The sequence below is a fragment of the Myotis lucifugus genome, unplaced genomic scaffold, assembly GCF_000147115.1.
Source record: "Myotis lucifugus unplaced genomic scaffold, Myoluc2.0 scaffold_29, whole genome shotgun sequence".
Classification (NCBI taxonomy): domain Eukaryota; kingdom Metazoa; phylum Chordata; class Mammalia; order Chiroptera; family Vespertilionidae; genus Myotis; species Myotis lucifugus.
This window is the reverse complement of record NW_005871077.1, coordinates 2,392,766-2,417,027: the sequence shown is the minus strand read 5'-3', so window position 1 is coordinate 2,417,027 and position 24,262 is coordinate 2,392,766. Positions and strand designations below refer to the sequence as shown.

At 39.9% G+C, this 24,262-nt stretch overlaps 1 protein-coding gene across 4 annotated transcripts in view; it reads right to left on the bottom strand.

Annotated features, from left to right (window-relative positions):
- Positions 1–24,262, bottom strand: part of SVIL (supervillin) — a 154,326-nt gene that overhangs the window by 46,159 nt on the left and 83,905 nt on the right. For 2 of the 4 annotated variants that reach the window (XM_023752194.1, XM_023752195.1), the window contains 7 exons: positions 23,173–23,207; positions 22,535–22,596; positions 22,128–22,267; positions 18,243–18,486; positions 17,242–17,809; positions 15,894–16,119; positions 7,748–7,877 (listed from right to left, as the gene is read on the bottom strand). In XM_023752194.1, the coding sequence (XP_023607962.1) occupies positions 7,748–7,877; positions 15,894–16,119; positions 17,242–17,809; positions 18,243–18,486; positions 22,128–22,267; positions 22,535–22,596; positions 23,173–23,207 (1,405 nt within the window). Of the gene's footprint in view, positions 1–3,284; positions 3,363–3,859; positions 3,908–7,747; positions 7,878–15,893; positions 16,120–17,241; positions 17,810–18,242; positions 18,487–20,384; positions 20,481–22,127; positions 22,268–22,534; positions 22,597–23,172; positions 23,208–23,860; positions 24,032–24,262 lie in introns of all 4 variants that reach the window. The other 2 variants (XM_023752192.1, XM_023752193.1) reach the window with 2 other exon arrangements.

The following is a 24,262-nucleotide window of genomic DNA, read 5'->3' as shown; positions in this document are numbered from 1 at the left end:
AAATACTGTAAATGTAGTTTCTCTTCCTTCTGATTTTTCTTAATAACATTTTCTTTTCCCTTGGTGTACTTTATGGTAAGAATACACATAACATAAAATATGTTAAATGAGTTGAATTTTATCTATAAGGTTTCTGGTCAGCAGTAGGCTACTAGTAGTCAAAAGTTATGTATGGATTTCCAACTGTGTGGGTGGGAGGTCTGTACTCCTAACTGCTGCATTGATCTAGAGTCAACTGTACTAAGAAATTATAGTGCAACTCTCGCTACATGTTTCTGACACAGTGAGCTAATACAAGGGAGAGTGGAACTAACCTGTATTATAGGATTAGTGCAATCTTAAGAATAGATTCTCCCATAACTGGAGAGCTTTATGGGTGGAAAATATTGTGATGTGGCTTTAAAATTTTTTATCTTATTCACATCTACTTAAACTAAATTATAGAAATGATCCAAGAACATGTTAAGTAACAGAAATAAGGTAAAGTGACAAAAGTACTTCTCAGTTTTCAAAAATGCTATTACCACTTAGAATTCTGTGCACTATTAAAAAAATTAGCTTTCTCCCTGTCTTAAGTGATTTCCAACCAAAATGAGGGCATGCAGCCTCAAGTAGTCAGAACAAAACATGAAGAAGATCTCAACTACGTGTAGACCTCAAAGTAACCATAACTTGGTTTGTCACCATCCACCAGCTTCTAAAATAAGAGGAGGGGAATTAAGGAAAATCTTATTCTGGTACAGCCCTGAGGCATGTGAGGAAGAAGACATTGTATGCTGAAGCTTAATAAAGAGACAAACAGTTCATTAGACACAGTGTGTGTTCTGTGTAAGTGCTGTTTTCTTCTCTGAGCCTTTAAGTCACTGAATGCTGACACCAGGACTGCCGAGGAAAGGAGTCTCCTGACATCTGGGAAAACTGACAAGCTTGTGCCACTAATGGTACATAAAATATTTATCTGGGAAGACTGTCAAGAAGTAAAAATAAAAAAGTTTTAAGACATTTTTAACTTTCAAGTGATAAAACATAGATCGCCTCCAGTAAATATATTTTTAACTTAAAAATAAGAACTCTTATAACTCAGCAATAAGAAAACAACCAATTAAAAAATAGTAAAAATATCTCACCAGACATTTCATTCAAGAAGATATACAGATGGCAAATAAATACATGCAAAGATGCTCTACATCATATGCCACCAGGGAAATGCAAGTTAAAACAACGAGATACTGCTACACACCTATTACAATAGCAAAATTCCAAAACCTTGTACCCACCAAATGCTGGTGAGGATGTGGAGCAACAGAAACCCTCATTCGTTGCTGGTGGATATGTAAGACAGTTTGAAAGACAGTTTGGCAATTTGTTACAAAATTAAACATACTCCTACCATATGATCCAGTAATTGGCTCATTAATACCCAAAGGAATTGAAAAACTTCTAGCTACACACAAAAAAAGAATACTGGTATATGGATATTTATTGAAGCTTTTTTCATAATTGCCAAAACTAGGAAGCCCTTTGGTAGGTAAATGGATAAGCAAATTGTGTTACATCCAGACAAGGAATAGTATTCAGCACTAAAAAGAAATGAGCTATCAAATAATGAAAACACATAGAGGAACCTTAAGTGCATATTACTGAGTGAAAGGAGCCAATCTGAAAAGGCTGAATGAATCCAACTATACAACTTTCAGGAAAAGGCAAAACTATGGTAACAATAGAAAGATCAGTGATTGTCAAGGATTGGGGGTGGGAAGAGAAGGGATGAATAGGCAGAGCACAGAGGGTTTTTAGGGCAGTGAAACTATTCTGCATGGTGCTATACTGACAGCTACAAGCTATTACACACTGGTCCAAACCCATAGAATGCACACCACCAAGAATGAACCCAAATGTAAACTATGGACTTTGGGGGATAATGATGTGTCAGTGTAGGTTCATCAACTGTAACAAATGTATGTCTCTGATGGGGATGATGATAGTGGGAAAGGCTATGTGCACAGTGGTGGGTATTTTTTGCCCAATTCTGCTGTGAACCTAAAACTTCTCTAAAAACCAGTCTATTAAAAAAGTATATATGTATACAATATATATGTTTTATATTTAAGGAGCTCAACAATACATCTTTTAATTTAAAGTTGACTTATTTAGAAGAAATAACTCACGTGCCCCCTCTAATTTCAACCTCATTTTTGGGTGGACACTGACTGGCTATGTGAGGCTGGCTCACAGACCAGCATGCCTAACTTCAGAGGAAAGGAACCAAGGAGGGTGAGGGAAAAGTCCACCTGCAGGAGTAGAAACGGGGAGTTTCCATGTGTGAAGATGCGAGATATAGACAGAAGGGCCCTCAGAAACCTCTCCCTGGCAGCACTGTTGATTTCATGTTTGAAATCCTGCACCTAACACTCAGAAGCCTGTTTTATCACTACCAGGCCTAAGGGGACAGTATAGTCATGAAATTTTTGAAGAGAGCACCTTAGAGCAAATAAAGTCCCTAAAAAGGAAATGACTGAGCCAGGTCCCATTGATGGAGGAGAGGAGAATATGGGGCTCATGGCAAAGTGTATGTGGCTGCTTTTCATAGCTCTTCTGACACCAGAGACATTCCAAGGGGAATAAAAACCAATCATGGAGGCAAAGTGGGGTAGAGACTCCTGCAAAAATGTCAACATTAGAAAACCAAACATGGGTATTTTTAGCTTTAAAAATTATCACATATTAGGCACCAACAGAAGCCTTGAGCCAGGCCAGGTCCCTCCTCTGGGGTGGGGTTCAGATGGGGTACAGTGAGTAGGAAGCAGGAGGCTTTGGTTTTTCATTTCAATAGAATCACTGCAACCAGCTCACGCCACACTAGCCCCTTCCTCCCTGTCCCTTCCACACCCCACACTACCTCCACCTTATTCATCCTCCTTGTTCATCAAGCTAAGCAAGATGGCATTATTGCTGAGCTGGAGCAAGGAACTCTCTGGAGCAGCAGTCGCCAACCTTTCAGACCTTACGGACCACCTGTGGTCCGTGGACCACCGGTTGGCGACCGCTGCTCTGGAGTATTTCTTGAACCAGTTTCATGATTATGAAGTGAATTAATATCATCAGGTCTATCTGAAAGTCTGAGCCAAATATATGATATATGTGACTGACTATAAATATATGAACTGATTACACACACACACACACACACACACACACACGCAGCGGTAACTTCCCTAAATGAAACAAGCTTCCCTACTGCTCAGAAATTGCAATGAGGCTTAATATGTTTAGGCTTTCCTCACCTGATTAATAGATACAAAAGACAGGTGTTTATGGGCAGCAGGTATAGTAGGAGAATAAGTAGAAGCATATACAGGTTCCTATAGAGCAAAGGGAGAGGATTAGAGGTGAGAAGACTTATCAGATCCGGGTGGGGAGGGGGAGAGACAAAAACAAAAACAATGATTTCTCTAACAGAATGTTAATTTCTCATTGCAATTTCAGTTAGCTTTTCAAAAGTGTCCTTCCCATTTGTTCATTTTTTAGAATGCTGAAATAAATCCACAAGTACAGTAAGAATACTCTAGTCAGTTTTATGATCTATAGAAGATACTCAGTTATAGAAAGGGAACCATAAGTTTAATTGAGTTTTAACATTTACCATAAAATATCTACTTCAAAGCCTTTCAAATTTTTTCATGACATGCTAAAAAAAATTAAGGACACAGGATAGCTCCCCACTCTGAATGAAAGTGACATCTTGCCTTGGGATAAGAAACCAAACCCAGAGGGCACTAAGGGAGCCACCCCTGTGAGAGTTATAGCTGGCAGGCATATTGCTGTAACCCAGGGACACCTGTTTTAGAGTCAGGCTTACCCAAAGCAGTTTAGAAACGATACTATCATCTGTAAATCCTCCTTCTTCCTACAGGTTAAAACAGATAGGTAACATTGCAGGGTCAGAAGAGCTGGGTCAAGTTAAGATGTGATAACCATTTGCCAGGATTTTGTGCCTGGGTTCAGCCAGAGGCATGCATGTACTCACATTGGCAGGCGACACACACCAGGCAAGCTCCCCCCACCCCCACCCCCATCAGCATGCTAAACTTTAACTTGGGCCTCTTTCTTCCTCCTCCCCTTGCTCTTTAAACTGACTTCACTCCTAAATTGTGATTTAGAATTTCAATGACAGCAGGAATGAGAACGTGCATGTAGCAGATTTACAGTACCTTCCTTAAATTTTCAAAGACTCATTCTGGGGACATCATAGATCTTAGCTTAATTATTTTTATAATGGTAGTTTTTGTGTGTGTTTTAATGTATTTTTTAAAATTTATCTTTGTCATTGAACATATTACAGATGTCCCCCTTTTTCCCACCATTGTCGCTCTCTTCCCCACTCCAGCCCCCTCCCCAGGCCTTCAGCACACTACCTTCTGTGCATGGGTTATGCATATATGCATAGAAATTCTTTGGTTAATCTCTTCTCACCCTCACGACCCCTTCCTTCTGAGATTCCTCAGTCTGTTCCATGCTCCCATGTCTCTGGATCTATTTTGTTTGTCAGTTTATTTTGTTCATTAGATTCCACATATAAATGAGATCATGTGATGTTTGTCTTTCTCTGACTGGCTTATTTCACTTAGCATAATAATCTCTGTGACCTGACCTTACTGAAGGATAGCAAATATCAAATCCTAATTTGTGACCCAGAAGTAGACCCAGGATTGTAATGACAAACTCTGTACACTATTTTTATTTCCTAAAAAAGTCTGATATCCCCAGTGATTATCTTAACAAAGGGGCATGGGATTCACTATCTGTATGCCAACATGGGCTGTAATTTAAAAGAGTTATTTGTTTAAAATAAGTAACTGCAATGTTGTTGTAACAAAGAAACTTTTGCCAAATTACTTCTTCAAAATGTCACTTTGTTTCATTGCATTCACTCTTTTGATGGAATAAATTACACTGCAGGAAACTGTCCACAGATTGTGCCCATGTGTACACATTCCACAAATCTACAAACCAAATGGCTTTAAAACCAATTATATATGCTATAAAAGCAAAAACGTTTAAGTCAGGTTAGCACTGCCCTGGAATAAGCCAAGAACAGGAGAAAGAAAAGAGGAGGAAAGAAAGGTGGTAAGGGAGATAGGAAGAGAGGAGAGAGAAGGAACCTGAACTCTTTGTCAGAGGAAAGGACAGAGTCAGCTCCCTAAGTAATTAGTGCTCCAATTTATCAACTCTGTTTTGGGGGACAGATTTGGAAAGCAAGGAACTGCTGTTAAGTTATATAATCCCTGAGAAATGACTGATATTCCAGTAGGAAAAGGAATTGACTTAGTTTCCCAAATCGATTCATGGGCGTAAAGAATATTTTCTTACCACATAGACTCCCGAATGAGATGCTGGCTACTGCACCACAAATTTGTATTCTTTTGGGATAAACCCTTTGACAGAAACAGCAGCTATAGATTTTTAAGGCAATGTTTACATTTTTAATGTGGTTACTAAATAACATGAAATTACTATGTTTATTGGACAGCAGTTATTTTCACAGGGGCAGTGGAAGCAATTTAGAGTCCTGTCTCTATTTCCTGCCTCCTCTGTGTTCTCATGGGACTATGCCTACTGCACACAGAAGCTTGAGGGGACTAAGTGTAAAATGTGTGGTGACCATGAATATGTGCTGTTTGATGAAATTGTGCAGAAAATGATGACCCGGCTGTAAAGCCAGCTCCTTTCCACCTTGGTGGAAAAGACGGAAGGTTCTGGTGCTCACTCCCCTGAGCCGGCCCACACAGCGAGGTCCCGCCTGCACATACCACAGGTCAAGACTGTCCTTGCTCTCCAGGGCAGCATTCAGACACCAGCACGCAGGGTGTTTCTCAAGCACTCCTCGGCTGTCTGGGGACTGTCTTAAGACAGATCGGGTTTAAGGCACCTCACATCTGAGCAGAGTGGAGGTGTGACAGAAATGTACTGCTGGCCCTTGGGAAGAATTCAAGGCAAGGACTTATCAGAGGCCATGTGAAACCATTTGTTCTCCACAGAACTTGAGAAGTCTCACTGTCTGCTAGGAAAGCCTAAAATAGATCGACTTATTTTAACTTCAAAGAGCTGATTGTCTCTGGCCAAAGTGAATGAGGTCACTGAGGACGGGTGGAGCAGTGAGTTCACTGTTGCTTCCATTAGTCTAGAGCATCGTTCACACTCAAGCCCAGTCATGCTCAGAGCCAGTGCTTCTGTTGACTGGGATTTCCACTCCACCGGCAACTGCAGTCACCTTCTCCCATCGCTTGACTTCTAAGTCCCTTAGTCAGGTGTTAAGGTAGTTCAGACACTTCCTCTACTCACAGCCCTGGTTTGCAGAGCCTCAAATGACCTGTCTTCTAAGTGGGTGGAGCATTTACCTCCTTCCACTCTCCGTGATGAATCTATCTAGCTTTGTGTTTTGTAGCTTTATTTGAATTTTCACCTGGCCATTGTGCCTGCCATCTTCTCAGGCTTCTTTGTATCTTCCCAAATGACATAAGTGTTAAAGTTATTTTTGAACTACTGATTTCAAGACTTTTAAAAATAAAGTTTGTGGGCAATGGGACCTAGTTGAAGGACCCAATTTTCTTTCACTTCAGGATCTCATTCTTAAAATCCAAACTTCACATGTATGCAAATCCAAAAATCACATGGGATTATATTTGAGAAATTTACTAATGACTGAGAATTAAATGTTTTAAGTCATTATCTTTAATATCATGCATGTTTCAAAAGAGAGAATTCAAATTGCTATTCCAATTTGACCTATAAAGACCCAGAAATACTATATAAAATAGTGTCAGAACTCCCACCTCATAGTTCTGTGTGCAAGCATATTTGTAAGTTTCTTAATGTATAAGGGCCACATTCACAATTTCCCTCTTTTACAGATGCTTAAGTTGGTTTAGAACTAGAAGGGGTCCAGGTGATCATCTGGTAGAAAGTTTTTTCTTTTCTGTTTGAAGACTTTTGATGCTGCCTGTGGATGTGCCTGCCCCAGGTGTTCCCCTTGCCTCCAGCCAGCAAGACTTCGGCAACCACCAGGCCAAGCAGCAGGAAAGCCAATATCTGTCTTGAAAGTGTGCACTAACTGGTCAAATGCTGGTCATCATTACATTAGTAATTTAACAAATAATCAATACTTCTGCATATCAAATCCTTTCCAGTAATGATAACAATCCGTTACTTAATTTTATTTAAACTTGTAATATATCTTCCTGTATATTCTCAATAAAAGGCATACTTGCTCATTGTGAAATATGCTTACAATTATGAAATAAGGTTTCACTGACCACAAAATTATGTCCCTATTTTGTATATTTAGGTTTTAAATCTCAGTATAGGACATTTAAGTCCATACTTTATATGCAACGTATAAAGTGTTAGTGGTCAATTAAAGTTGTTCATTATAAAGGCTTTAATAACATTGTAGAGTCAGAATTCATTTAAGAAGGTTTTAAACTGAAGTAAAAGTACACACTTCAGAATTTAGGAACTTGTTTGCCAATACATTATGCAGGTGGTGCTGTTCCCAGTTCTATGACATCTCAAGACTTTACCTTTTGATCACCTGAAGCTGCTGTGAAACAGACTTTAAGTGTGAACTCAACGAGCAAGGAAGTGCTAGCGCCTCACAGAGCAGTCAGTGATCAGTGAAGTCTTGCATGCCTGTTTGATGCACTTCCGAGCATGATGTCAGTGCTTTTCCTAACACGGAAAACATTACCTTCTTCTTGAGTGACTGTTCCACTTCTTGTATGTGCAGGCTACTCGCAACAGTCGTTTTGCCGTACTCCTGCTTTCTGGTAAGTCTGTTTTTCCAATCTTCCTCCCCACTCTTCTTCAGCAGTGCTAATCTAAGAGGAAAACATGTCAACCGAAGAGTTCAGCAACAAACTCTTACTTGTAATAAAACCGTAATGTAGATAACTTAGAAGTCTTTGGCCATTAAATAACCACAGTTACCTAATTTTAATCTCTCCAAATTTCATTTATTCTGAAGTATGTCTAAAAAAATAATACAGGCATCCCCTTTCTAAGATGGCCCCAAAGATTTTAAAGTGGACAGAAATGCAAAGCTGTAATTTGACTTGCCAGATAAAAACTGCATTATCATTCCACTAAAGGAACAGCTGTGGTTTTTCCTTCTTTTTGGGCTGAGGGCATGACCCCAGAGAAACATGTATGCTAATGGCCCCTTTTGGTCACTTGATGAAACAACATTTAATGACTTGCTAGGTAGTAACTTACTTGCAGAAAATATAGCAGAAATTGGTTTAAAAACTTAAAAGCTGACAATCTCTTAATATCATATCTTTCAATTACAGGGAAAGATGATGTTTAAGATTGTTTCTCTTCCTGTATCCTAAGCCCTGTTTTTCCCCTCCAAACAAACTTGGTCTTTCCAATCTATCCTCTTAATACAGAAGCTTCTCTACAAACCCACTTTAAAAATTATTACTTCAACTTTCCTCAGGGGAAAGCTATACATAAAAAAAGAATCTAATTAACTGAGACTTTTACCTAACCTACTTTATTTCAACTCTAGTGTGACTTGATATAAAGCTGGTTGGATGTTACAACCTGTGAAAGGTTCTTTTGGTGAACATGAGGCTGTTTCAGCTGACTCTATTATAATGAGTGAAGAATACTTACCAGTAGTTCTCAACCTTCTGGCCCTTTAAATACAGTTCCTCATGTTGTGACCCAACCATAAAATTATTTTTGTTGCTACTTCATAACTGTAATGTTGCTACTGTTATGAATCGTAATGTAAATATCTGATATGCAGGATGGTCTTAGGCGACCCCTGTGAAAGGGTCATTCTACCGCCAAAGGGGTCGAGACCCACAGGTTGAGGACCGCTGACTTGGACAAACATGGGAAAGACAAAAGGCAAAAAAAAAAGAAAAATGGTGATCCTTAAACTCACATGAGCTGATGCTCAACAACTTTAAAGATTGGGAAAAAAATGATTAAACCCCCTTTAGACTCCCTTGCCCTCTCTGCCCAGCCTGCTGGGCCATGCCTTTTAAATATCATTAACACATGCCCACATACAGCACTGCAGCTCTAGCCTGGCCGTCAACTTGGGTTAAGTAGCCTGGTCTCCCTTCCTTATTGGTCATTTTGGGAACTGGACTAGATGGTCTCAAAGGGCCCTTCAATTAAGTTTCCTGATTCAATTAAATATTTGAATTGGAGATGGGATGTGATATACTCCATGATAAAAGTTTTGTTAAACAAATAAGAAAAATTTTGCAGTACTTAATAACCCATTTACATTTATAAATTCATACATAATCACACCTTATACTTGCCCATTCATTCAGTCAAATAATGGAAAGTAAGCCATGAAGAAAAGAACCCCCCCAAAGTGGGCAGGAGTTTCAGATCCCCACCCCAATCACTTCCTTCCCCTTCTTTTCTCTTCCTTTATGCTTCGTGACAGCAGTTAGACCTCAAATGTCCATTCCATAAAACTGGTATAATGCCACCTTACCTATCTACCTGTGATATTGTGATTTATAAGAAGAAATACATATTTTGTCTTTGGCCCAGTTTCTGGCACAGAACTCCTAAAACTCCTGGAATTTCCTAAGTGATGAGAGCCATAATGTGTCTTTTATTATTAATGGCGTGACTTTTGGGAAGCACATAAGTATGGGGGCTGATGCCAGGAAAACCAACCATGTGATTAGAAGGCTGAAACTTTTAGCTCCACCCCTTGACCTCTCCAGAGGGGAGAGAGCCTGAAGATTGATTAAATCATCGACTATTTGCAACTGAACTTAATAGTGCTTATGTAATGAAGCCTTCATAAAAACCCAAAAGAACAGGGTTCGGAGAGCTCTTGAGTTGGTGGAACATGGAGACTTGGGGAGAGTGGTGTGCTTGGAGAGGATGTGGAAGCTCTATGCCCATTCCCACACACCTTGCCTTACACATCTCTTCCACTGGCTGTTCCTGAGTCACATGCTTTCACGGTAAACTAGTGATCTAGTAAGTAAGTGTTTCTCTGAGTTCTATGAGCTGCTCTAGCAAATTAATCAACCCAAGAAGGGGGTCGTGGGAACCTCTGAATTATAGCTAGTAAGAAGTACAAGTAACAACCTGGACTTGTGACTGGCATCTGAATTGGGGGTGGGAGGAAGTCTTGTAGGACTGAGTCTTTAACCTGTGGTATCTGCTGCTAACTCCAGATAGAGTGTAAGAATTGAGTTGAATTATAGGACACCCAGCTGATGTTAGAATTGCTTGGCTATGGGAGAAAAAACACATACATTGGAAATTGAAGTCAGAATCTTACTAAGAGAGCCCCCATTTGGCTCAAGAATCAATTTAGCCTTAAATTCTATAATCAATGATGTCTGACAAGACTCTGCAGGCTACAAGGGCTAGTTCATGTACTTGAAAACAAATTCTAAATTCCTTTCAGTGTTTTCATCTGAAGTTCAGTCTATATATACCTAAGCTTTATCTTTTCTCCAATTATCCTCAATGAGTCAGCTTTTTCTAATAAGAAAGAAGAATCTAACAAAATCAAATCATGAAAAGATATAATTAGTATTTGCATGCTGCAATAGAGCTTTCAGAGTTTTCAAAGTATCTATACATGGGACTTTCAAAAAGTAAATGTGCCAGTATTTTTACAGCCAAATAAAGAGGTGCTTCTAATTCATCATCCTGTGCAGACAGACAGTCATCTCACTTATATCTTTCATACAAACTGGTCTCGTCTCTTCACCCTTGATGTACACCAGTAGTAATTCATCTTGGCCATCTACCCTTTTAAACCAATTAGATTTGATTTCGAATGATTTGAGAGAATTTAAAAAAATAAGAAATTCATCCTCAGGAGTTGAGTTTATTAAAAATAATGCACTACAGTTTTTGAGGACCTTCTAAAAAAAAAGCTCCCAATTCCTTGGAGCAATGACAACATCATCTAAATAATCATTTGGTTTCCCTGGTGTCTGATTTGAGGAATTAAAAACTGACTTGGAAAAAAAATGAGTTGTGGAATCTTTAATCACTTATTAGTCTACCTTATAATCTGCTGATCTGCATAGCGGTCTCTAAGAAACTAAATATTGCTATTACCAATCTGACAGACAAGGAACAATGCATGCAGGCCCAGGATTTGGTTGACAGGAGCCACACTGTGTGTCAGTAGGACAGGGAGATGTGGCTCCAAACCAGGCATGTCCTGCCTTCCGCCAGGCTGGTGTCAGCATTAGTGCATGAGCTGACCAGACACAGTTTGCCCTCAGGTTTCAGGGGCAGCACAGCACTCTGGCTTTCTTATAATGTTCTCCCTACATCCCGGGTTGGCCTTCAAAGATTCCTCCATTCCAAGAACCTGAAATCTTGCTTCTGGATGTGCTGGCAGGGCCATCATCAGGGACTTCCAAAGACTACAGAGTAACCAAAATAATCTGGATGAAACTGTGTTTCAGTTGAGCCCACATGGTACTTGATCCCAGCCCTAGCCTATGGAATGCAAATGACGGATAACTTAAAAATCACACACACTGAAACTTTAATGTATTATTCTGTCCCTTTAGATTTCCTACTTGGTGTTCCACAAGCAGAGCAGAGCAAGAGACCTTTCCAAATGCCTTCTTGCCTCCTGCAGTCTCACAACCCTTCTGACTCACCGCAGACCACCGTGTGCTGGAGAGGGCCGAGGAGCTAAGTGTCTGGTGTTACACGTGACATAAATGAAGGCCTATGCCATTCAAAGGACTGTCAGCACCTCCAACACCCGCCAAGTCCAAGTGCTATTTGAAGGGCTGTGATGCTGAGAGGCTGGGCATCTGCTTAGTCTGAGGCTGAGAACCTAGTGAGTGGCTCTGCATTAGCCTATTAACCCCGAGGCTTGGCCAGGGCTGCCAGAGCATGTGCTTGCCAGGTCGCCTGGGGAAATGTTCACGCCTCTTGCCACGGCCCACACTTTTTTCAGCAAAAATACCATGGGAGGGACAAACCATGTGCCCCTAATCTTCAACCTGTGTTCTTCCCTCTTTAAAAATGTCCCTGCTTTTCAGAGAATTACTGCACCTCATAGATTTCAGGTAGGGCTGGACAGCACTGGTTAGTATTTACAATGGCCTTGGCTAGTTTGCAGGCTGAAGGAGTGAACTAACATGTCTTTTAAATGAGGAAAAGCCAGAGACCAAAAAAGGAAGGTTAAAGGGGAATGATACCTTCATCACTAATTCTTACATAAATCTGGGGCCCTCTAGTGGCTGACATCTCCCAGAGGAACCCAGAATCTGCTGGGGAAGCATGAATACAGCCTGTGCTGGGTGGAAGGCAGCAGGGTGGATGGAGGGGCATGTGGGGAACACAGCGGGACCCCAACTGCTCCTCTAAGTCAGGATTCTGCATGCTGGCAGGAGGCATGGGCGAGTTTTTCAATATTCTTCAACTAAGTCCTCACATCCTACCAATTTCCCAAAGTGAAGGCATGGCTCCTTTGACTTTTTTAGTAATCTCCTCCCTAAATATAAAAGCTCAGATTCGGTTGTTTCAGTAATAGTGGAAATAAGATTCTAAAAGCCTAGTGTACTTATAAAGAAGTATCAAAGGTTTTATCCCTAAATAACATAAACATAATTTGATTTGCAATGCTTTTCCAAAGAAGTTCCCAAACAGGAACAATTTACTCTCCAACCATTTGGACATGTATGAAACAAAGCAGATTGCACTTAAGTTTTATGCTCATTAGGGTTCAAACTTGACATTCTAGATGTCAGAAAAGATGAAAAAAGAAAAGACACTTTTAAATATGTTTCTTCTTGAGCATCAATCATATTCTGAAAGAGGAGGTGGAAGAGTTGGAGTCCAGCCCTGCTGTCAGTTCTGGTCACTGTGTGACCCTTGTGGACACTGGAAATGAACCCCTCCTTTGGCCAAATGAGGCAGTCAGAGGAAGTCAGAATAAGGTTTAAAAGTTCTATTTTATCTGTCACCTCAAAAAAGAAAAGTAAACCCCCCAAAATTACATGGATAGCATTCTTATTTTAAATAGGTCAAGTTTCATTATCTCATTTTAACAGAAGGGATTATAAACCCAATTTAGAGGAAAGTAAATGGATTGTGAGGACATATAGTTTTGTTATTTCAGCAAAGTAAAAGTAAAATACCATAACAATCAGGGGGAGCCCAGCTGGCGTGGCTCAATGGTTGATAGTCAATCTAGGAACCAGGAGTCACGATTTGATTCCAGGTCAGGGCACATGGTCAGATTGTGGACTCCATCCCTAGTGGGGGTGTGGAGGGCAGGAGGCAGCCCATCAATGATTCTCTCTCATCATTGATGTTTCTATCTCTCTCCATCTCCCTTCTTCTCTGAAACAGATCATGGGGGATCACTGGCAATATATTTTGTATTAGCATAATTTATTATAAACACAGCTGCTAAATAAAGTGCCCCTCATCCCTTTTCAAACATCATGCAGGCACACTTTGTTTTTCTGTGCTTCACAGATATTGCATGCTTTACAAGTTGAAGGCAGGACCCTCCACCAGTGAAAGAATTAGGGCTCTATTGTGATACTTGCTTTATGGCAGTGGTCTGGAACCAAACCCACAATAAATCTGAAGTGTGCCTGTATATTTAACAATTAAACTGAATAGCAGGATATTTAACAAGCATTCCTTACTGTTATGGTTCTGAACAGTTTGGGGTCACCCTTGGAGACTGAGAGAGGTTCTGTTTCCCACTCGCCAGAAAGTGCCTGTGCACACACAGTTGATTGAACCCTTCCCAGCAGTTCCCAGAAACCCTGCAGCCATCCTTGAACTCCTCAGTCATCCACAAAGCCTAGGTTAAGAAGCTGCACCTTTATAGCATCTCAAATTTTCTAAAATGAGAGTTTTATAGTAGGAATCAAACTGCTTTCAGAAAGATACAAATACACTAAAATTTATTAAAAATAGCAAATAAATCAATAATTATCACACCATGGATAGACATAAAACTTCACCAAAAGTCCTAAGTCCCAACAGATAGATTATGTACTCCAAGATGGGGAAATATCCCTTAAAAGCCTTTGAGAGAAGGAGTATCTTAGTATTTTCCATTGGAATTTTACCCCAGAAATACTTTTTGATCTATAGAACATCAGAACTGCATATAAGTGATATTTTCATTAATATCCTTAAATGAAATCTCTTTCATCTCACCTAATCGGTTATCAATAGTTGGATCTCTGGGACCCAACTTCTTTGAGCCAGGTGTCCACAGAGGATTCAGGCCAAACAGTTTCCCATATTCAGGACATCAGTCCTCTCACTTAGTTTATCCCGTCAGCCCTTCACTGATGCCTCCTCAGTCTAGTAAGTCTAATTTATTGTGAATTTTAAATAAGATTTAACAACCTTAATAATGCATTTGTTGAAAATGGCATCATTTAGTTAATATTTTAGGAATATTGTTCAAAAGCTCGGCTGGAAAAACAGAGTGAAGAATTTTCATTGTAGTTGGATATATCTATGTAAATAAGAGTGAGCAGAGTCTAACAGAGCAAAAACACTTCTGGGTGGTGGGAGGTGCTAAGGAAGTCTAGGTAGGCAGAACTGTAAGTAACTGATGGTAGAAACAATTCTGCTCATCACACCAGGAAATTGACAAGACCTTTCTTGCTGCAGTGTTCCTATCACTATTACATCTTTTGCTACTTAATTCAACTGAAGGTTAACAAGGAAAATACAACTTGAAATATTTAGCTCCCGCTCTCTGTTTCTGTCCCATTTAAATATATCCTATCCTATCAATCCTCCATCATTCTTTTGAATTAAATGATGTTATGATGTTGATACTCAAATTTAAACTTTCATAGCTATTACCTGGTATAAAATTTCTAAAAGCAGTTCATAAAAGGCATCTAATTTACTTTCTGTAAAACAAACAAAACTTAGATTTTAATCCCCAAAATTTATATTCTAAATGACCCTGGTCAGTGTAGCTCAGTTGGAGCATTGTCCCAAACACCAAAAGGTGGCAATTTGGATTCCCAGTCAGGGCACATACCCAGGTTCCAGGTATGATCACCCGTCGGGGAGTGTGCGGGAGGCAACTGATTGATGTTTCTCTCACATTGATGTTTTTCTCTATCTACCTCTCCCTAAAAATCAATAATACCAGTACATACTGATTTTCTAAATGAACTTACCTTCATTTTAAATGAATGTATCTTCAGTCCCTCAAATAAATATACAAATATGTATTTGTTTATATACTTACTAGAGGCCTGGAGCACGAATTCTTGCACAGGTGGGGTCTGGCTGGCCCACCCTGATGGGGGCCAATGGGGTCAGGCCAGCTGGGGGTAGGCTACTAGGGGTGGGGCTGGCTGGGGGGAGGGGCCACAGGAGGTTGAGGTGGACCAATCGGGACCCCAATAGGGCCGGCTGGCCGCCGCTGTGCACGTCATAGTGACCGGTCATTTTGGTCGGTTGCCTTTTATATATATAGATTTTATATAAACACTGAGTACATTAAATTTGATGCCATCTGGATCTGAAAGGGAAAGATCCAAGCTCTCTGTTCCCATCACTGGTTAGTCAAAAATTTTAATATAAAAAATAAAATAAAACTGTAAACAAATGAAGCAAGCAAATGTCTGTTTCTGTGGTTTCCTCATATGAGTCTGGAACTGGCCCTCATCCAGCCTTACCCGAGCAGGCAGGGAGTCACTGCAATTCACTCTTGACTTCCCCAAAGAATTCTAATATAACAACACATCTCCTTATGTAGCTAGACTCACGATTTCATCCCTTTGCCCATTACTCAGATCTCTCCTTAAAAGTAAGTTGTAATTCCTCCCTAATAGAATTACTTTGCAGTCATTAAGTCTAATTACCTTTCTTTAATTGACATGGTTTTGCTGGGTGAATCAAGGCTGCCCTCCACTGTTGGCATTCTGATCTCTCCAGCAGCAAACATCGCACATGGATTCTTATAGTGCTTCTCCTGTGGTAGCTCTGCAGGCTCTTGTTGCTTCCAGGACACTGGGGCTGCAGCTTGAACAACACTGTTTCCAGCAACTGTGCCGCTCTGCTCAGAAGTGGGTTCCCCGAACTCTGACACTGGGAAGGAAAGGAGTGACGTCAGCACTTACTCCTCCAGGCAAGCATTCTTCCAGCTGTTCACCCCCCAACAGTCCTGCATTTGCAGTGTAATCTGTGGGCACATAGCCGGCTACCCAATCCACTGGAATTTATGCTAATCTGTAGCAACTATATGCTGTGAGAAAACCAAACTTCCCAGTGGGCTACTCCATACAGCAAAAAATTGATCTTTTCCTGTGTGTAAGACACAGGAAGTTAGCTTTAACTGTAAACTACAAAATGTTTCTGTTAGGTTTGATCGAACAATTGAATTGATACCCCTACCCCAGGAACTGGCTTTTTAGGTCATTTCACTATGGACATTCCCTTTGCTGAGACCACATTTCACTTGGGGTGACCACATTCTGTTATCTCCCCTCTGGGTATGCATAAAGAAGTCTCCGCCCAGAAAAAGCCCGCCAAAAGTCCTTTAAAAGCCGCTGACTCCTGTCACTGGGGGCTGGAGCCATCCAGGCTCAGCCACCTGGTGTGCAGATGATTGAATAAATTCGTAATCCCTCACCATTCTGGCCTCGTGCATTCCTCCTTTGGTGACCTAACAGTTTCTACTCCTCCAGATTGTACTTTTGAATGTGCCATAGCCACAAGCCAAAACCACTATTATAACTTACTATCATTTTATGTAAATGAAAAAAGAGAAAGTACCTTGCAAAAGAGTTTGCTAGCCTACATACGAGGAATGCAGAAGAAGAGCCTGGAAATCCACAGCCTGGGTTCAAATCCTGCTCCCCTGCACTTACCCAGCCCTGGACATTTGGGGTCATCAACTCATAAAAGGGGCCAACAGAGCTAGCAGTTGACAAGGCTGTTATGTGTTTTAATGTGACCAAAGATGTCAAATACCCTTATCAAGATGTGTGTAAGAGCTTCAGGTATTTTTATTGCTAACAAATTTATAATCCACCAAATAAGTGAAATTCAAGAGGAAGAAAAGTCTGGGGGAGAGTAGGACCCACACTAAAATTTTAATCAGCTAGTTATAAAGTGCCTTTATAATTTAATTAGAAACAATCATAAATACATGCAAACAATCCAGCAGAAACTAAAAACCCAGTCGGTGTAGGAGCAGTAGCAACTTACCTCTCAGCGAAAACTTCCTCTTTGTGACATTCTCCATGTCCACCTTCTCTTCAAAGGGCTGCCTGCCCTTCAAGTCTGGGTTCCCTTGGGTGGTGCTTTTGGCAGTGGAAAACTCCTCATCGCCAGGGTGGGAGACAGGGGCATTTGGTAGCTCTAGGCTTCCTTTTCTCAGAACATCATATTTAGGTTCTTTATGGCTGTCTCCTTTCTGGACTGGATTGAGGATAGGGTAGGATGGCTCTTCTTCCTCAAAGGATCCATTTTTAACACCACCATCTCCACCTGTCAAGACTCTCTTGCTTTCCGTCTCTCCATAATCTCTAAACATACCTTTGCTCCCACTGTCCTCTACTGAAGGCTGACAGGATTGGGGCTTCAGAGTGCTTCTAATCGAAGAATCTACATTTTCTATGGAAGAAGGAAACTTATAGCCAGTGACACTTGTGTTGTCATCCATGGATGGCTTTGTCCGAAGGTCCCCTGCGTACATAGGAGTGATTGTAGATGCCATGGTGGACACAGAAGTGTTAACAGTGGGCGAGAAAGGAATGAGCTTTCCACTTTGTACCTGGGAGGACAGAGTGAAAAGGAAAAAGCTGATTTAAAAATAATTTCTATATAAACCCCGATGTATGGATTGACCTACTGAAATACTACATTTGGTGCAGTTTTACTGCTTGTCTTGTGGGAAACCAAGGCTAGCCACAGTTACACAATGCATCTCATTAATCAAATCATCTGGGTGAAAAGCAGACTGGGTGTCCTATTTTTCTCTCCCAAACAGGAACAATCCAGATGATTTCAGCAAGCAAATTACAAAAACAAGTAAAGAGAAACATACTTGGCATGGTGACTTTCTTAGGAATGAAGTCGTTACCAAGTCATCTACAACAGTGTACAGGTACACCACCTTCATTATATCACTAACCGGAGATAACCCGGTGCTCCTATAGTTTAAGAACATGTACAAGAAAACTGGAATTTGATGACAGTGTACCCACCTGTTCCACCTCTCCAAGCGTTACCGGCTGAGTTTGATAGCGAGCATTCATTCTCCTCTGTCTCGTGTCTATTCTGTTTCGGGTAGAAATAGCCTTTGAGACTGGCTGGGACAATTTGTTAAACAAGGCCAACTTCTCTGCCAAGCTTAGAGTGGAGGAATCAGGTTCACCTTGTTCAGCAGAATCTTTGCCCTCATTTGCCTGGTCTCTGGCTAAAGCCTTTTGGTGAGCAGATGCCTGTAATCTGAAAGGGAAAAAAAGTCAGTAACACAAATGAAAACAAACACAAGCCCACTGCTAATTTTATGTTAACTTTCTTTCAAGTGTCAGTTTTGAAAAGGGCTTTATTTTTGCCCAGATACATTTAAGATAGGTGCAGGCAGTTGTTTGGCTATTAAAGGAGACCTTAAAAGCAGAGTAGTTGGGGTACACTAGCTTTGTCTATTTCACAAAGGGAAGATTTTTAGCTCTGAATTATCTCTAAAAATTGAATTTCCTGTTTTAAGAAATGGAGGTCAGCTTGGACAAACCTTATTTTTGAGAAAAAACTTGTATTGTTAGTATCAATAATAAATAAGGCTAAAAGGAATCTTAAGGCATCAGCTATGGCATATTTAGACCTTATCTTGATATGTGGTTCAGAAGATGGTCTTTTCATTTAAAATAATTAGCAAATAGAATAATCATGCTGTCCACAACATAATCCACAACACAGGGTTTTGATTTTCACTTGTTAAACACAAATGGCTTAATTTTAAGATTCTTTCACTCCTTCACTCTAGCACAGTGGTTCTCAACCTTGGCTGCACATTAGAATCACCTGGGAATCTTTTTAAAATCCTGATTTCTGAGCCTCATCCTCCGGAAATTCTGTTTCTTTGTTATGGGGTGGGGCCACAACATTAGTAACAAAGAAACAGAATTTCCGGAGATGAGGCCCAGAAATCAGGATTTTAAAAAGATTCCCAGGTGATTCTAATGTGCAGCCAAGGTTGAGAACCACTGCTAGCACTTTCTCTCATAGGTTTAAATCATTGGCTGATAGGGCTCTTGTGTTCTACTTTATGTACTTCTGTACTGGCTGAAATTTTATAGTGAATGTGTATTTTTATAATTAGACATTAGAGATTAAAAACACAAAAACTCTCCAGCGGAAAAAAAATCTAATTCCCAGTAACTTGAAACATAAAGGAAATTTCAGACAATGGTAAGTCCCTCTGGCTCTCAGGCAGAGAAGACTTCCAGTTACATGGCCACGGTGACTCCCCAAAGGTTTAAGACAAGCCCCCTCTGCCAGTGGCAAACCCAATTCTCAGTCCAGTAAACAGTGGATTCTGCCTTGACTCCAATTAATTACCACTTCACATGTTGTCCCAGACAAAAGAGCAGCGTCAGTGTTCCAGAACACTAATGAAGATGGCAATAGGCACTCTGTCGTGGTGTCTTCCCCGAGGTCAACAGGTGAACTGGGAGGGCAACCTCAACCTCTTTCCCAAGTGAGGTCTCAGGTTCTGGGCTGTGCCAGCTTTATTTCTGCACTGTCATTTTATTTCTTTTAGTCTTATTTTTAGCCTTTGTATTTTGGCCCATAATAGCAAAATAGAAGGGCTATTTACATACCTTAAGGACATAATTTTAAAACATGATAATGAAACATCTTTCAGACACTATAAATTCTTAATATCCTAATTCCCAAATATAAAGGCATCGTCTATAGTTAGAAACAGATAGGATTGTTTTTAACACCTATTTGTGTCTACATGTTTTTTTAAAAATCCTGAGTATTAGAATTTCAACATTCACATTAACTCCCATTTTCTATTAATCTTTATTAAATGCTAGTACTTTAGATTGAAGAATGACATTTCTTAGGGATGGCGATGTTTATGAAAAACAGAAACAAAGCAAATGGATAAGTGAATTAGTGTGATCCTTGTTCCAACACATCATGGATGCAGGTAGATGAGATGTTTCCTCATGCAGGCCTACATGAAGCTATCAGTGTCGTGAACTACGACAAAACATTCCTGGAACAACTCATTGCACTAACTTGTTGTCAAAGAAATGAAAGCCATTCAAGATTTTCGTCTGTAGTCTACCACCTTTGCCCTCAGGCCACATGCTGCTATTGCTGTCCAGTACCTGGCAGGCTGCACAGTGCTCTTAGCTACAGTGGGACTAGGAAGTCTTGTCAATACAGGGTGGGTGGCCACAGAGCACGAAGCAGGGAGAGGTTCACTTTAAAGCAATTGCCAAAGAAGGAACATTCATAAGGAGAGAGAAGAAAAGAAGCATTAAGGAAAGCACAGTTTTCCATCCAGAAATGTGAAATCAAATATTTTTTTAAGAATTATTTATTCATTACTTTGGGAAAACCAGTAAAGAACTTGAAAAGCAATAACAAACTTAGGAAATAACAGACAGAGACTACTCAAAGTAAATGGAATGAGAATAGGCTATCTTTAGAAGAAATTACCTGGTTTAAAAAACTAATTTAAAAGAAAGCTAATGTCAACCACCAGGATATCAGTAGATTATACCCATTTTTAAAATGTTTTTCTCAATCTGTATTTTTTAAAAGAATCAGTGTCCTCATATAATCTATGGGCACATCAAAGTAGACTCAGTGAGCCTTACATGGTAATAATTTTTGCTTATTTACCATTTTGCTTCCATGGGTAGGTGTTTTGTGTTTATATGGCCACTCAGATATTAAAAAAATAAAATTTAAATTTAAAAAACTGATTTGCTAAGAGTTCCTCATGGGTATAGGATGTATTTATCCACAAATATACCAAAATGTTGAGGAATAGCTAAGGAAAGAAGTGAAGGCAGCTGACCAAACAGCAGGTTCACAGGAGTGAGAGGCACTCCATTTTTTCAAAAAGTGTGTGTGTGTGTGTGTGTGTGTGTGTGTGTGTCCAGGAGAAGCACAAAAACAATTTTTTAAAAACTAATAAAAGTAGCCCTGGCCAGTGTGCTCACTGGTTAGAGCATCGGCCCATGCACTGAAGATTAAGGGTTCAATTCCCAGTCAAGGGCATGTACCTGGGTTGCAAGCTTGATCCCCAACCCTAGCCAGGTGCCTGAGGGAGGCAACCAATCAATGTGTCTCTCTCACATCGATGTTTCTCTCTCTCACCCACTTCCTCCATTCCTCCTACTCTCTCTAAAAATCAATGGGAAAAGTATCCTCAGGTGAGGATTAATAACAACAACAAAAAAAACAACCAATAAAAGTTTTTACTTGATGGAAGTGATTATCCCTGAATGAATGAATGAATGAATGAATGAATTACTTTGGGAAATCCATTCTGAACATATTAGAACACACTGCTCAAAAATTACTTCATATTGTTTAAAGGGTTATCAAACTTCCAATTAATTTTTAAAATTTTTGATTATATAAAAACAAAAAGAATCCTTCACTTTTCGAGATATATACAGAAATATTAATGGAAGAAATGATATCTTGGGTTTGCTTGAAAATAATACAAGAGAAAAGGGGAAGTGGATGGGAATATACTGTAGGTACAGCAGGAGTTGATGACTGACTGTTGAAACTGGGTGATGAGTACATAGGGTTCATTATATTAATATATTTACTTTCATTTTGTAAATTTTCCATTGTAAAAGAGATAAAAAATGCAGAGACAAAAAAATTAAACAAAATTCCTCTTCATGTTTTTCTAGTAGATACAATAGATAACACATCCCAGTATGAGGTTCAGAGAGATCCCAGTAAGAAAAATTCCTAAACACCTACTTCTCTATGGCTTCTAACTAAACCATCTCCCAATCACCTCGTTTTCTTTATTCGTCTTCAAATGTTTTTTTAAAAAAGAAGACATTACAGCCAAGGCCAAAGGGCAGAAGGGGACTCACGTGGCTGCCATGACCACCTCCTCGGAGGTCACGGGCTGGGTGTGGGATCTGTCCTGCAGACGCCGCAGCCTCTGCTCCACGGCCGCACTTCTCGAACCTCGCTTTGGAACATTTTTCTCATCAAATGACTTTTCCATTTCCTGAGATCAGAAACATTGTGGAATCCTCATGAATTCGAGAAAAGGAAATTGGGGCAGCAAAATGTTTCTACCTTGTTCCCCTACCCTGGGAAATACCCAAGATGTTTGAATCAGTATAGGAAATGAACATTTGTGCTGTGTCAGCTGGTGGTCACATCAGTCGAGGATCTGAAGAGAGGTGAGCCACAGAGGGCCAGGTGCAGGACACAGTGGATGCCTCCTGAGGGAGGCGGGCAGTTGCTACTCAAACACTTCAGCACATCTTACCCGGAAAAGCAGCCTCTTGGCAGCAACACTCAGTTTGGCTCGTTCATCTACCTTTTCTTCATCTGTAAGTAAAAAGCCATAAAATAAAAACTAGACATCATTAAAAAAATGCATGTAAAGATTCTAAAAAGTTCCTCAAGGCTGACCTGGAAACCCTTTGAATAGAAGAATGGAAGTACCAAAAATTACAGTTGGCAGTATTTCCCCTTTGCAGGGAGCCTATTCTGCTCAGTGAAAAGGTGCTCATTTCCATTGTAATTAACCAAACAAAATTCTGTCTGGATAGTAATTCTCTATTGTTCTATTTGACAAGTTGAGATTTAATAATAGTTTTTTAGGGGAAAGAATGGCTCTTCCTTATTATTCAACAGCAGTAGCAGCAATAACAAGAAACCTACTTCTTTGGAGCAAATCAGTTGTTTTATTATTGCTGACTCATCAATTTTCTAACTCTCTCAAAGATAACAGAAAGATCCTCTGAAAACCCAAACTAGGTTTTGTTATATTGACAGAAAGAATGCCTGCAAAAGAGTAAGAAATAGGTATGCATGATAATCTCATTCTCAAAAAAGCAAAAATCGTATTTAAATCTAATCTGGGGGAGATGATAAAGAAGCAAAAGGAAAACAGATACTTGCCCTCAGCAGTTGGCATTTCTGAATTTGAAGTAGACCTAGGAAAGACATTAACAAGTAATAACAAAAAATTAGCTGGTGGGAGTAGAAGGTCCATATAAATGATCATAAAAATAAAAATGCAATTAAAATTTCTTAAAGAATATCATCCTGATAGTAATTGTAGTTGTGAATATATATGTACAGTTAACAGACACCATGGAGTGCATGTGCACACAGCCCAGCCAAGTGGACACCTTGTGGAGACAAACCAGAAGCAAATGTGACTTATTCAACATGACTGATGATAATTTTTTAGACAAACCTTATCATTTCCAGGGATAATCAAGTGATAATATAAAACTCAAATAAAACAAGCAGGCAGACATTTTAAAAATGAATATTCCTCAGTTATTTTAAAATATGGTGAATACTCCACTTGGATTCTAACTTAACAAGGACATAAAAAATTAAAAACATTAAATGAAGAAAAAATTTTCTTATAGTTTGAGTGCAATTTAAAACAGTATCTTGGGATTCTGTTGTCAAGGACAACATTCATTAAAAATACATTTATATAAACCAAGTAAATATCCCTTATCGATTAGATGGAAGAACTATGGAATCACCACATCCCATTTAAACAGCATCAGGACCATCCCTGTGATGAAAATCCTGTATGAGTTAAGTTCCTAGACATACATGTGCCTACCTATCTGATTCCTTTCGTTCTGCTGAGGTTATAGGTTGAGTTCTAAATCTCTCAGAAGTTTTTCTACTTTCACCAGGAGAAAAATAGCGTCGTGGTTTCTGGGACCCTCTCTCCCGTTCCACACTGGTAGGCAAGCCAACTCCTTTGGTTGACCTCTCAAGCCGTGATTGGCTTTTAGAATCATCAGGAGAGAGGATATAGCAGGGGACCGGGGAGACGAGAGAGAGAGAGAGAGAGAGAGAGAGAGAGAGAGAGAGAGAGAGAGAGAGAGAAAATAAAGCAAAGGTTTATGCATCTCAGTGAGTCACGGCACAGACACCACCAAATCCCGCTACATCCCTTTCCCATGCATGCAAAGGAGATGGAGCATTCCAGAGACCCAATCCTCCAGCTCCCTGTTAG